We start from the raw sequence: 15,504 nt of genomic DNA, 5'->3' as shown, positions 1-15,504 counted from the left end.
AAAAGATGTTCAACATCACTAATTGTCAGAGAAATGCAAATCAAACCTACAATGAGGTATCACTTACACCCAAAGGAACTAGAAAAAGAAAAACAAAGAAACCCCAAGTTAATAAAAGGAAAGAAATCACAATGATCAAAGTAGAAATAAGTGAAATAGAGATTTAAAAATGATAATAAAGATCAATGAAATTAAGAGTTGATTTTTAAAAGATAAACAAAACTGATAAGCCTTTAGCTAGACTCATAAAGAAAAAAATGAGGATCCCAATCAACAAAATTGGGAATAAAAAAGGAGAAGTTACAATGTACACCATAGAAATACAAAGGATCACAAAAAATTACTACAATTACATGCCAATAAAATGGTCAACTTAGTAAAAAATGGGTAAATTTCCAGAAATGTACAATTTCCCAAGACTAAATCAGGAAAACAAAGAAAATATGAACATCACTAATTATCAGAGAAATGCAAATCAAAACTACAATGAGGTATCACCTCACACGACTCAGAATGCTAATCATCAAAAAGTCTACAAATAATAAATGGTGAAGAGGGTGCGGAGGAAAGGGAACCCTCCTACACTGCTGGTGGGAATGTAAATTGGTACAGTCACTATTGAAAACAGTATGGAGGAATCTTAAAAACTAAAAATACAGCTACCATATGATCCAGCAATCCCACTCCTAGGCATATATCTGAAAAAGAGAAAAAGTAATTTGAAAAGATAAATGTACCTCAGTGTTCACACCAGTACTATTTACAATAGCCAAGCATGGAATAAACTTCAACAGAGGAATGGATAAAGAAGATATATATATCTTCTTTCAGTCATAAAAAGAATGAAATAATATCATTTGCAGCAGCATGCCTGGACCTATAGACTATCACACTAAATTAAGTCAGACAGAGAAAGAAAAATATTATATGACATCACTTATATGTGTAATCTTAAAAAAAAAAACCACACAAATGAATTTATTTTCAAAACAGAAATAAATTCAGATGGAAACATTTTTTTCCAGCAGAAGATAGGCTGACTCACTTTACCCAGGTGAGAAAATCGGTGAAGGAGGAGCTCTTCCATTAACAGATGAGAGTGTGGCTACAGAGGAGACCCAGAAGAGCTGTCTTTTGCATCAGGTGAGGCCATCAGGATGTTGTGTCTCCATAAACAGATCTGGCCTTTGGGACCCGCATTCACTGAGGTCACCGATGCTGCTCTACCTCAGTTTTCTCTAAAGAAATCAAACACCACCAATTTAGACCCACAACGGGAGACCTGCCTCGTGGGCCATCCTTCCTGCATGGATATGAAGACCTACCGGAAGAGCTCCTATACTAGGTCGGGATGCAGGACAGTCTACCCGGGGGACTGCGCAGAGCAAGTCCTGAGACAAGCAGCATTGCGCCTGCTGCCATGTCCCTATGCAGGTGCTGAGTTCAAACTCCACTACCCTGCTATGCTAGAGTCACTGGGCCAGCGCACCGCGGCACAAGACAGACTGAGAAAGCAAAAGACACAGATCTAAGATGATTCCGACTCTCTGCAGGGTTGTTTTTGATTGGATGACTCATCGTGAATATGCTGCTAACTTTATGACAACCAAGAAGGGGAAGTTGGATGGCCAAGATAGAATGTTCAGTTAGGAATTAGTTGACTGAGGAATAGTAACTGGATAGCCTACACAAGATCTAGAAAGACATCAGAAATCATGTCTGCAGCTCAGTGTTAATAAGAAAAAAAGAGACTCCAATTACAAAATTTTCAAAAAAGGAACATGATGTATCGTGCTTATAAACATCTAAAGTTCTCCCTTCAGTGGTGTTTAGCCTGTCCAACCCTGCTGAGGGCAAGGGAGAGAGAGAGATTTTCAGTAAATAGTCTACAAATGCTGCTTGAATGCTGCATACTGGAAGAGCTTTCACACACCAGGGCACCTTACAGAAAGGCCAGCTCCTCACAGAGAAGTCTTGACTGGTCAATCTCAACAGAACACAGTGCCTCAAAGAAGGCTGAACAATTTGAGAAGAAAAGAGAACTGAATTCACAGCATCAGATTTTTTTATCTCATGTAAATTCCTTTCAGATGCCTAAAACTTAATTGCTTCTTTTTTTAATTTAAATGTCTTTCTCGAAATATCTAACATAACTCTGAAGCCAAAAAAATAAAGGAAAACACTATTTTACGGCTTTCTTCCATAACTCCAGCTCATTTTTATTCTTTGCATAGCTCAAGGACAAGTATTTTTAGACTTCAGTATTATGGAAGAGAAGGATGGGCAGATTAGAGAGTCTAGAAACAAAAGGGGAGTGATTGCAAATCTTGAAAATCATTGGCAAAAGTAATTTTTCATTGGAAATTAAATTTCCAAGTTTCTTCAGTTTCATAAAATCAAATTTCCCTGCTGTGTCCTAAAATCATAGGACATTTGGTCTGAAAGAGACCAGAGAGGACCCAGTGTACAAGAATATCCATGTGCCCAGCAGCTCGGTGTCCATGGGGCAGCTTCATAACCTGGGAACAGGTGGCTTTGCACTATGGGAAAGGTAAAACTTGCCTGCCTGCAAGGCCCGGCCATTTGTTTTATTCCAGTTCTGTCCCCTTACAGAACTTCACACACTCTTCAGGGGACAAAGCAGCAGGCAGCATGCTTTGTGCAGACTCGAGCGTGTCTCAGGATCCTTCCAGCCCGGATGCTGAGCAGCCTGAGGAGCGCACTCAGCAGACCGCTGCAGAGCAGCGGGACTCAACCCATCAGGACACACACCCACCCCTGCTCAGCTGTTGTAAACAATGGGACAACATAGGCACAGGGACGTGAATGGGGCAGCTGGCCCATCAAGGCCAGGGCGAGAGCGGGACACAAGCAAAGGAGAACCAAGCTGAACAAAGTGAGGATGCAGAAAAGCAGGGAGGGAAATGTCCAGTGAGGACGGATGTCCCAGGGGTGTAAGACAAGAAGCAGAATCTCCTGGGTACGTGGCTAAGTAAGAAGTGCAAGGGAACTGCAAGAGAGGACTTCAGGGCTGGCCTGAGCCTTGGCAGCAGCATCACTGGACCATCACACGTTGTCAGCGGTGGCCCGAGAGATGTGTGAAGGTCAGCAATCCTTCATGCCCGCGAGGTCTGATAATTACTTTAAAACAGGTGTCAGGAACATGATTTCACTTTTGAATTGCTGTGAAACTCGCTCCGTCATGTCCAACTGTTTGTGACCCCATGGACTATACAGTCCATGGAATTCTCCAGACCAGAACACTGGGGTAGCCTTTCCCTTCTCCAGGGGATTTTCCCAACCCAGGAGACCCCAAACTGGATCTTCCCAACCCAGGAGACCCCAGTTTGGGGTCTCTTGCATTGCAGGTGGATTCTTTACCAGCTGAGCTACCAGGGAAGCCCAATTGCGGTATCTTTTCCAAAAACCCAAACCACTCCTGCAGTATGTATTGACTAAACAGCATCTGGACAGAACTACAGATTAATACATTTCTTTTCATCCTCTTCCATATTATGCATGCTATTGATTCACCCCTTCTAACTTGTTCAGTGAGGCAAGGCACACGTACATCTACCTGGTTTAAAAGAGCTAGCACAGACTGGAGTAGTCTGGATAGAGGAGTAGGTGGGACCCTGGGCTCACATCCCTCCCACGGGCACACCAAACTACAACTATTTACAGAGCAACTGTCTGTCAGAATGACCTGAAGACTATAGCAGAAAAGATTTTCCAGAAGTAAAGATGTAAAGAAGGAACCACAATAAGACAGCTAGGAGAGGCAGAGACATGGTACAGTCAAGACACACACCCTGGGTGGGCAACCACACACAGGGAAATAATTACATGGCAGAGTTTTCTCCAGTGAGCCAGGGGCCCAAGACCCACATTAAGCTCCCCAGCCCAAGGATCCTGTACCAGGAAGACGAACCTCTAGAATGTTTGGCTTTGAAAACCCACAGGGCTTAATTTCAGAAGGGCTGTGGGAAATAGACTCACTCTTACAGCACACACGCAGTCTCACATGCTCCAGGACCCAAGGGCAGAAGCAGTCATTTCCAAGGAGCCTGGGTCAGACTCACCTGCTGATCTTGGAGAATCTCCTGGAGTGGCAGGAGGCAGCTGGAGCTCACCCTGAGCACAGATGCGGGCACAGCCACTTGGGGGTGCTCTTTCTACCATGAGGACACTGGTGCTGGCAAATACCACTTTGGAGTCCTTACCCTCCCAACAGCAGGTTGGCACCAGTCCTGAGACACCCCCCCCCCCACCCCCGCAAGTCAAGCAGTCAGCTGTACAGGGACCAAGGGCCACCCACCCGGGGACTGATGGGATCTGAACCCGTCCAGCAGCAGATCCTCAGGACCCAGCCCCAACCCCCAGCAGGCTGACACCCACCCCTGGGGCCCAAGGCCCCACAGCCAGCAATGCCGACACCCAGCCTGGTCAGTGGCTGTTAGACTGCACAGAGGGCAGGGCCTAGCAGCCAACCAGCTCAGCAGCCATGGCACAGCCACAGCCCCAGAGGTCGGCCCTGCCACAGAGGAGGGTCCACACAGCCCCAGAGGGCATCCCTAGGTTACACAGCTCTGGAGACCAGAGGAGAGTGTGCTGCTGGGCCCTGTAGGACATCTCCTCCATGAGGCCACTAGTACCAGATTGGTAAGTGTAACCGACATATCTAATGTACACAGAGACTTAGGCAAAATGAGGCAACAAAGAAGTATGTTCAAAACAAAGGAACAAGATAAAACCCCAGAACTAATTGAAGTAGAGATAAGCAATCCACCTGACAAAGACTTCAAGGTAATACTCATAAAGATCATCAATAAATTCAGAAGAATGGATAAACGGAGTGAGACATTTTAACAAAGAGTTAGAAAAATAGAAAAAGAAACAAACAGAGTGGAAGAATACAGTAACTGAAATAAAAATACACCAGAAGGAATCAAGAATACCTTGGATGATACAGAGGAACAGATTGACTAGCTAGAAGACAGAGGAGCAGAAATCACTAATGCTGAACAGATAAAAACAAACTTATAAACTGAGGACAATTTAAGAAACCTCTGGGACAACATCAACTACACTAATATTACATTATAGGAGAAGAGGGAGAAAGAGGAAGAGAACATATTTGAAGACAAAATAGCGGAAAACTTCCCTAATCTGGGAAAGGAAAGTCACCCAAGTCCAGGAAGTGAAGAGTCCCATACAGGATTAACCCAAAGAGGAACACAACAAGACACACAGAAATTAAAACGGCAAAAATTAAGGAGAAAAAATGAAAAGCAGCAAGGGAGAAGCAACAGAGAACTCCCATGAGACTATAGCTGACTTTTCAGCAGAAATTCTGCAGGCCAGAAGATAGAGCCACAGTATGTGTCAAGTGATGAAAGGGGAAAAAAACCCACAACCAAAAATACTCTCTCTGGTAAAACTAGCATTCATACCTGAAGGAGAGGTAAAGCATTTTACAGACAAGCAACAGATAACAGAGTGCAGCACCACCAAGCCAACTCTATAAAAAAATTTAAAGGGAATTCTCTAAGTGGAAAAAAAGAGGAAACACCAGAAATATTAAACTTATGCAGAAAAAATCTATTGGTAAAGACAAATATACAGTAAAGGCAGTAAATCAACCACTTACATAGCTACTAGGAAGGATAAGAAACAATCGTAGTAAAATCATATATATCTACAATAAGTAGGTAGGGGTTACACAAAACAAAAAGATGTAAAAATATGATGTAAAATACACTAAATGTGTGGGGGGCAGTAAAAATGCAGGCCTGTTAGAATGCATTTGAGTGTAAGAGATCATCAGGTTGAAATGAGAATATATATATATAATTGTCATATATGAACTTCATGCTAACCACAAACCAAAAATTTATAATAGATACTTACAGATACAAAAGAAAAGGGAATCTAAATATAACACTAAAAATAGCCATCAAATCACAGGGAAAAGATCAAAAGAAACAAAAAAGAAATACAAAACAACTTGAAAAAATTTCGCAAAATGGCAATAAGTAAATATTTATTAAAAATCAGTTGAAATGTTAATGGACTAACTCTTCCAAATAAAATCATAGACAGGCTGAACTGATGAAAAATATAAGACCCATATATATGCTGCCAATAAGAGACTCACCTCAGATGTAAAGATTCACATAGGCTGACAGTGAAAAGATAGAAAAAATTATTCCATGCAAACGGAAATGAAAATAATGCTAGGCTGGCTATATCAGACCACATAGACTTTAAACCAGACACATCAGACCAAATAGACCTTAAAATAGAGACCATCACAAGAGACAAGGAAAGTCATTACATAATGAAAAAAATGATTGATGGATCCAACAAGAAGATATAAAAACTGTGTATACATATGTGTGTGTGTATACACACACATACACACCCAACATAGGAACACCTAAATACAAAAGGCAAATCTTAACAGACACAAAGGAAGAAATTCACAGTAACACAGTAGTAGGGGAATTTAACATTCCAATAATCAGTCCTGGGTGTTCTTTGGAAGGAATGATGCTAAAGCTGAAACTCCAGTGCTTTGGCCACCTTATGCGAAGAGTTGATTATTGGAAAAGACTCTGATGCTGGGAGGGATTGGGGGCAGGAGGAGAAGGGGACGACAGAGGATGAGATGGCTGGATGGCATCACTGACTCAATGGACGTGAGTCTAAGTGAACTCCAGGAGTTGGTGATGGACAGGGAGGCCTGGCATGCTGCAATTCATGGGGTCACAAAGAGTCGGACACGACTGAGCAACTGAACTGAACTGAACTGAACATTAATAGGCAGATCACCCAGACAAAAAAAAAAAAAAAACCAATAAGGAAACATTGGCCTTAAACTGTACAGATAGATTTAATAGCTATCAATAGAGCATTTTATCCAAAATAGAAAAATATACATTCTTTTCAAGCATACATGGAACATTCTACAGAATAGATCATATACCAGCCCACAAAACATGGACCTATATGGTATTATGCTAAATGTAATAAGTCAAAGAGAGAAAGGCAAGTATGATTTCACTTATATGTGGAGTTCAAAAAATGAAAGAAACGAACAAACATAACAAAACAAAAACAGAGTTATAGACAGAAATCAGAAAGGTTGTTACCGGAGAGCAGGGGGCTTGGGGATGAGGGAAATAGGTGAGGGAGATTAAGAGGCACAAATTTCCAATTACAAGATAAGCGAACCACAGGGATGAAACGTAGAGAGTAGCGAATACATCCAGTACTAATTTAATATTTACATATGATGACACTAATTAGACTTATTGTGGTGATTATTTGGTAATGTATAGAAATATCAGCTCACTAGGTTGCATAGTAGAAACTAACATAGTATTGTAGGTCAAATACACTTCAGAAATAAACTCAGAAAAGATCAGATCTCTGGTTACCAGAGATGGGGTGGGTGCGGAAGAGGGAACTGGATCAAAATTGCAAACCTCCAGTTATAAGCTAAGTAAATATTTGGGATGTAATGTACAACATGATTAATATAACTAACATTGCTGTAACTTATATATGACAGTTGTTGAGACATCACAAAGGGGCATGACTGCTCCATGCAACAAGGCATTTTAAGACATTTTGTATAAAGCAGTGAAAACTTCCAAGACACAGGAGGATAAACAAAAGAGGAAAAACAGCCTGTTTAAAATGCACTGGTTTTACACGGACAAGCCCATCTACCTTCAGTTCACGTCAGTCTCAGTCATGTCCAGCTCTTTGTAACCCCATGAACTGCAGCACGCCAGCCTTCCCTATCCATCACCAACTCCTGGAGCTTACTCAAACTGAAGGTAGATTGAAAGGCATCCATTGATTGAAACATGGAGATCAAAGGGATGGAAATAAACCATAAGCATAAGGGACAAATGGGACTTGGGAGAAATCCTTAATAGTCACAGGACTGGAGCCCTAGAACATGAAAAGAGAGAAATAGAAGGTTACTGAAGCAATATTTAAAGAAATGGAGGGTAGTGATAAACAGGATTTTCAGGGCAGTGAAAATACTCTACACTATTGTATTCAGTTATGGTGAGTACATTACACATCTCATCATACATTTGTGAAACTCCATACAAGGAACACCACCAAAGGTGAACCCTCATGTAAACTATGAGCTTCATCTAATAATGTGACAGTATCCATTCATCACTCATAACAAAATGCACCACAATAATGGCAAGATGTTAATAATATGAGGAACATGTGGGTGTGTGTGCATGTAGAAGTATATGTGAACTCTCTGTGATTCCCACTAGGTTTTTAGTAAATTTAAAATTCAGTTCAGTTCAGTTCAGTAGCTCAGCCATGTCCGACTCTTTGCGACCCCACGAACCGCAGCACGCCAGGCCTCCCTGTCCATCACCAACTCCCAGAGTCCACCCAAACCCATGTCCCTTGAGTTGGTGATGTCATCCAACCATCTCATTTAAAATTATGCTATATGAAATAAGTCAGAGTAACACAAATACTCTATGATCATACTTATATGTAGAATCTTATAAACCAGAAATCATAAGAACAGAGCAGATCCATTGTTTCCAGGGATGGCAGAGGGTACTTGTGGGTAAATGTTGGTTGAAGTGTACAAATGTCCAGTATTAAGATAAGTAAGTCCCAGGGATAGAATATATAGCACAGTGACTACAGTTAACAAAATGGTTAATATATACTTGATAGTGTCTAAATAAGTAGATCTTAAAATTTTTATCACCCACACCAAAAAAAAAGATCACGTGTGGCAAAGAAAGTATGAACTAATGTTACTGTTTCAATTATTCTGCAATACACATATATATATACAATCACCTTAAACTTATATAATGTTATACATCAACTATATCTCAATGAGTTGGGAAAAATTTTAAACTGCTCTAAAAACAAAGTCTATTAGTATTTTTAATAACAGGAAAATTTTATCCCAACATCAGACTCGCCCTCGAGCCCTTTCCATCTCAAGTTTTAAGCCCGAGCTGTAGCTCTCTAGGTGTTGCTGCTGCACGTTCTGATGACCACAGACACAGCGGGCTGGAGACAGAAACACTGCTCCAGGGTCTCCATCCGATCAGCTCCATCCAGCTCCTCCTCACAAATACGTGCAAAAGGCAGTATCTTCTCTACCATGAACTCATAGAAGATCATACAAGACAGGCTGATAGTACGGAGGAGGCATCAAAACATCAGTTTACTTTGTTCCATTCCAGTAAGGTCTCTTATGGTAAATATTCTCAAAAAAACTCTCAAGCTTCCTTATATGCAGCTTCCATACAAGGCTTGAAACAAATCATGGGTAATTCTATGAGGAGCTGTGCACATTTAGATATGTTAAAATTCGCACAATGACAAAGACAGAGGATGTGATTGAAGCTTACAGAAAAATAGAAAAAGGTTCTCTTCAACCCATCTGAATCGTTTCTAATCTCTCTGTAACTAGAAAAAGCATAAACAACTCCAGGAGAGAAAAGACAATGGAAAACACTCTGTTAAGGAAGTAACTGAATGCAACTTCATTTTATTTAGCAGGGAGGAAAATGTCTGAGACTGAAACTTCACTATGAATAATATCAATAAAAGAAGCAGAAAAGCAGGAAGGAAAAGAGGAAGAAGAGGAAGACATCGTTTTCTCTCTTTCCTTGTTAAATGAATAGTTAGAGGAAGTCATAAATTTATCAGGCTTTAGCTACAGTCAAAACTGCAATAAAAATTTACATCATTAAATCCTGTACACATCTCTAAATTGTGCCTTTCTCCCACAATGTGTTTTTTAATTTGTTTTGGTCCCTCTCATATTCTTTTTTATATTATTATTGCTGACTCCCCAATTCCCAGTTCAATAGTCAGTTCTCTACTTTTAAATTGCTTTTCTTTTTCATGAGGTCCACATTAAAGCACTTTACAATACTTTTTGAAAGTGTATCATTTGCTTTCATGGATACAGTGGGTAAATGTAATGTACCTGGCAATGTGAGAAGAAGCCCTCTATCACTCTGACTTCTAAGCAAACAGCTAGGAACACAAAGGCTGAAAGTACTCATCCTTCAGGAAGCAGATGCAGAGAGAATGTTTGGGGCAGTGGAACTACTCTGTATGATACTGTGATGGTTGAAACATGTCGTTACAGATTGGTCCAAGCTCACAAATGTACAACATGAGGAGGGACTCCTAATGTAAACCGTGGGCTCTGGGTGATGATGACCTGTCAGCATGGGTTTACTGATTGTAACAAATGTTTTCACAGTTGGGGAGGCCGTGCATGAGTGGAAGCAGGGAGGAATATAGGGAATCTCTGCACCTTCTTCTCAACTTTGATGTGAACCTAAAAAAGTTTTTTCACAACTAAAAATTTAAATTTAAAAAAAAGGAAGCCCTTGCCTCCCGAGGCCTCTGAAACCTCCCTCAGGGGTTTTGCACATTCCCTCCTTCAGGAAAGTGAATCTGTCTTTGCTCTGACCCCTCGGCATCAGGATGGCTTGTTCACGAATCTGGATTTGAGCCAATCTCTCATGAAGTTAGACTTATACTTACTCAGACGGGAGTGTCCACACGCTCCCCAGTGCAGGGTCTGTCCAGGGCAGAGCTGAGGGAAAGCCAAACTCTCAGCACATGCGGCCTCCAAGTCTCAGTCCCCACAGTTCCCCAGGCCACGCACCCCATGGCTTCAAACATCAAGTCAGTTGGTCCCCAGTTGCGTCACGTGTCTGTTGTCCTGCTTTTTCCTGCCGACTTCCCACTTGTCCCACCTGTCCGAGCCCCGCCTAGCAGCCTCACCTCAGGCTGAAAAGACCTCATCAGAGAAATCTATCCTAACTGCAATGGGCCTTCCAAGGGGGTGCTGGCCGTTAGCAGAGCTCTTATCACCCTGTGGGGACTGTCACTTATTTTTAGCCTCCTCTGCAGCCTATGATTTTCACACAGAAAAGTCTATCAATTCCAGCAGCAAAGACTGATTCTGGGCACAAAGTAGATCTCAAGGTCACAGGAGTTCATGAACATCCCTAGATATGCAAATACAAGCAACTGTTCCTAAAACAGTTTTATGACTATGTATCTTTGGAGGCACTTCTGTTTTCGTGTTACACATAAAGCAGTGTCTGAATAAAGCATTACGGAACTAATACAAGTAAATAAAATTCCAGAACAGGAAACACTGAGAGACTGATTACTGAATCAGAGAAAAGCACAGTTTACAGTCACAGTTTGCCTTTCACGATCTGCAGCCAATAGTCTGTGTAGAGCAAATCTTCTTTCATTCATGTCCCCTCTTTGCTAGTGGTCCATCTCCACTGCATGGATGACACAGGGGATTTTTTTTAAAGTGAGTGACCCATAAATAGAATTTCAGCCCCACATGGAACCTTTCTATCATCAGAGAAAAGATGGGCACTTTTAATACCAGGCAATGAAAAGAAATAATTTTGCTATTACTTTTGGAAGGATTATTTCCATCCACAGAACTCTGCAATGAAAGGAAGGCTTCTTAAGCTGGCATTGTGCAATCCCCCTTCAGCCTCATGCATCTGCTGAATCCAGGAGCCACTGTGCAGCAGGGAAGCACAAGGACGAGCCCAGTGTTAAGTCACTGGCCCGCAGGCAAGGGCCTGCTCCTAGAATCTGCACACTCTGGTCAGGGAGGCCCACTCTGGCCTACAGTGCCTATGAGGGGACCCTGACACTAGTGGATTCCAACATTCCAGCACCTTCCTAAGAACCAAGCACTCTGTACAGGAAAGGACATCTACACTGGAAACAGTTACTTCTGGAGACTTTTTGCTTATAAGTATGTGAAAACATACTAAATTTTTATTCAGGGAAATTACACATGTACTTGACCCCATATTTTCTTTTAAAAAACAGGCAGTAGTATATTTACCCCCAGGAAAACAGAAGTATAAGCTGAGTATTCTCAGATTCTTTCCTGAGAAACACTGAAAGGCAGGTCTTTTGGACCTTGAAAAAATGAACTAAAATTTTAAAAATGTCATTTATATTCATCCCTAGTTTTAATGAGGTCAGACACAGCCAATGACTACACAACTGCACATAACATCACATGGAAATCTACATACAGTAAACAACGCATGGACAAGATGGGGATGGACACACTACGGTTCTAGCACAAAAATGGAAACACATATCAATGGAATAGGATAGAAAACCCTAAAATAACACCATGCACGAATGGTCAATTAACCTATGACAAGGGAGGCAAGACTACACAATGGTGAAAAGACAGTCTCTTCAACAAATGGTGCTGGGAAAACTGGACAGCCACATGTAAAAAAAAATGAAAATAGATCATTCTGTAACTCCATACACAAAAATAAGCTCCAATGGATTAAAGACCCAAATGTGAGACTGGACTCCATACAACTGTTAGAGGAGAACACAGGCAGAACACTCTGTGACATAAATCACAGCAACATATTTTTTTGATCCATCTCCCAGAATAATGGAAATACAAACAGAAATTTTAAATGGGACCTACTTAAACTCAAAAGATTTGCACAGCAAAGGAAACAATAAACAAAACCAAGAGACAACCCACAAATTGGGAGAAAATATTTGCAAATGATGTTACTAATGAGGGATCAGTTTCCAAAATTTACAAACAGCTCATGACACTTAACAGCATCAAAACAAACAACCCACTCAAAAAATGGGCAGAAGATCTAAATAGACATTTCTCCAGAGAAGACCTACAGATGGCCAACAGGCACATGAAAAGATGTTTAACATCATTAATTATTAGAGAAATGCAAATCAAAACCACAATGAGGTATGACCTCATACCAGCCAGAATGGCCATCATTAGAAAATCCACAAACAGTAAATGCTGGAGATGGTGTGGAGAGAAGAGACTCCTCCTCCACTGTTGATGAGAATGTAAACTGGTACAGCCACTATGGAGAACAGTATTGAGGTTCCTTAAAAAAACTAAACATAGAGCTATCATAAGACCCTGCAGTTCCATTCCTGGGCATATATCCAGAGAAAAACACGGGATGAGATACTTTTTAATCACCATCTCTATTCCTTGAGTTTTATCACTTTCAGTGTTTAAATTTTCAATAAATGCTACATATTTAAGAAGCCAATTGTGAGCTTAAACTTGCATGATAAATCTTGAACAGAAATCCACAATAAGAAGGTAAGCAAGAACTGATACAAAGACCATCAGATCAGAAAAGAAGCTTCTTACCATGTTTATTGATGACACAGGACCAATGCTGTTAACATAGATGTCAACATCAATTACAGTGGGTTTTACTGTGGAGAAAACACATGTATATTAGTTAATACAATGGGCCAGAAAGCGCTCCTCAACTTCCTCTGAGTCACACACTGACAGCTCAACAGCATATGGAAAAGTGGTGGATTTTTCTCTGGGACCTGCATGGCAGTTACAATTCTTAAATGATGAAGGATTCTTACAGTTAGTAAATTTAATTGTAAAAAAACAGGATATTTATACACTGCAAGTTGTCAGTGATAGATGACTGTGATACTCTTTAGTCTTTGTTTAGCTGATTATATGACAGAGAAAACATAAAAAGGTTAAATATAAGACATCACATAAGAAATATCAAAGTTATGCTATGAAATCAAACCTAAGTAATGAGTAATATTGGAGGAGGAAATGGGAACTGACTCCAATATTCTTGCCTGGAGAATTCCATGGACAGAGAAGCCTGGTGGGCTACAGTCCATGGAGTCACAAAGAGTCAGACACGACTGAGCGACTAACACACACCCACACAATGAGTAATATCAGGGATAATTCAAGTTATTTATCCATTACTTTGGTGCAACTCAAAGCAAAGATCTGGAGAATACATATACCAAAGGAGATTAAGAAACATTCATTGTTATCATTATTACGTAAAGACACACACACATATCACAGATTTCAAATTCTGCAACTCAGAAAAGAATAACACTTCAGTCAGTTAAGGACTGACTTCCAACTATGAGGGAGTAAAATTCATACAACAAAAAACTGTAATATCTAACTGTGCATCAGAGGTAAAATTAGCTCATTTAACCTTAAAGAAAATCAGTTCCCCTCTCCTTGGCAGAAATGGAACTTGAAAGACCAATAATGAGATTCCCAAAACAAACTCCAAGTCAGGGGTCTGTGCCACTGGAAAGGAGGTGGCTTCCTTTCCCCAGAACTCAGCAACTGATTGGTACAGGGGAGAAGAACACCAATTTCAGAGTATTTCTGCCCTGTTGCTGCTGCTGCTATGAAGTCGCTTCAGTTGGGTCCGACTCTGTGCAACCCCAGAAATGGCAGACCACCAGGCTCCCCCATCCTTGGGATTCTCCAGGCAAGAACATTGGAGTGGGTTGCCATTTCCTTCTCCAATGCACGAAAGTGAAAAGTGAAAGTGAAGACGTTCAGTCATGTCTGACTCTTCACAACTCCATGGACTGCAGCCTACCAGGCTCCTCCGTCCATGGGATTTTCCAGGCAAGAGTACTGGAGTGGGTTGCCATTGCTTTCTCCATTTCTGGCCTGGAGGAACATAAATAAGACTCCTGAACCTCTGCATATAAACAAGGTATTTCTATGGAAACAAGAGTTTTTGTATCAGCAATTATTACAACAAGCTTCCTCCAGTTTTGCTAAATAAGTAATCATTGATGAGTGGCACCTGTAAGCTCAAGTCTGTTGTTCAATTACATACCCAGCAGTCTGCAGCCATGTTGTCCAGATCTTCACAAAAATAAAAATGATGATAATGACCTGGAGTCAACTAGTCTGTCAGCACAACCTAGTCATGTTAGCTTCAGAGCTGTTGGCATTTTGGAAAACACCCCAATATGATTCTATGAACTATGTACATAGTGTTTACATTTTATTAAAGAACTATTCAGCATTTTAAACTGAGCTTTGCTAACTACTTTGAACAGCAAGTAGCATCTTTCTTCAACTTAATTGGATTCAGCAAATATTCTGTCTCCAAATGCTGCATAACCTTATTAATGTTATACAAAGGCTATATTAAGTCAGTCAGTTGAGGACCTACTTTTTGCAAGAGATTTTTTCTGGTTGTTTCATGGTATTTACCAGACTTTAGGTGTCTAGAGCTTTTAATCTTATTAAATAAAAAGGATCTACAGATGCAAAGCCTTAACAACTTGAAGCGGGAAGTATCAAATAAGTATTAAGTGCAATAGTATAATAAAGGTTTTAAGAGAAGAGTTTGGAAAACACACACACACACACACACACACACAACCTGGGAGAGAAGCTGTTTTAAGCAACTTCTCCTTTAAGCAGTGTCATGCTAAAGTAGAAAGAATCTTTAGGAAAGTGGCCCTGACAGTGATACTCAGGAAACAGGGTGGCCACAGGAGGCTCAAGATTTACAACTCAAGGACCAGAGATTAAGCCATAACAAACGATTTTCAACAGCATGTCAAGACCATTCAGTGGGGAAAAAGTAT

At 40.7% G+C, this 15,504-nt stretch overlaps 1 protein-coding gene across 1 annotated transcript in view; it reads right to left on the bottom strand.

Annotated features, from left to right (window-relative positions):
• GABRG3 (gamma-aminobutyric acid type A receptor subunit gamma3) overlaps positions 1 to 15,504 on the bottom strand; it is an 827,629-nt gene that overhangs the window by 737,860 nt on the left and 74,265 nt on the right. The window contains exon 3 of the mRNA XM_069559185.1: positions 13,253 to 13,320. Within this exon, the coding sequence (XP_069415286.1) occupies positions 13,253 to 13,320 (68 nt within the window). The remainder of the gene's footprint in view (positions 1 to 13,252; positions 13,321 to 15,504) is intronic.

The sequence above is a fragment of the Ovis canadensis genome, chromosome 18 (assembly GCF_042477335.2).
Source record: "Ovis canadensis isolate MfBH-ARS-UI-01 breed Bighorn chromosome 18, ARS-UI_OviCan_v2, whole genome shotgun sequence".
Lineage (NCBI taxonomy): Eukaryota > Metazoa > Chordata > Mammalia > Artiodactyla > Bovidae > Ovis > Ovis canadensis.
This window is presented reverse-complemented; position numbering and strand designations above follow the sequence as displayed.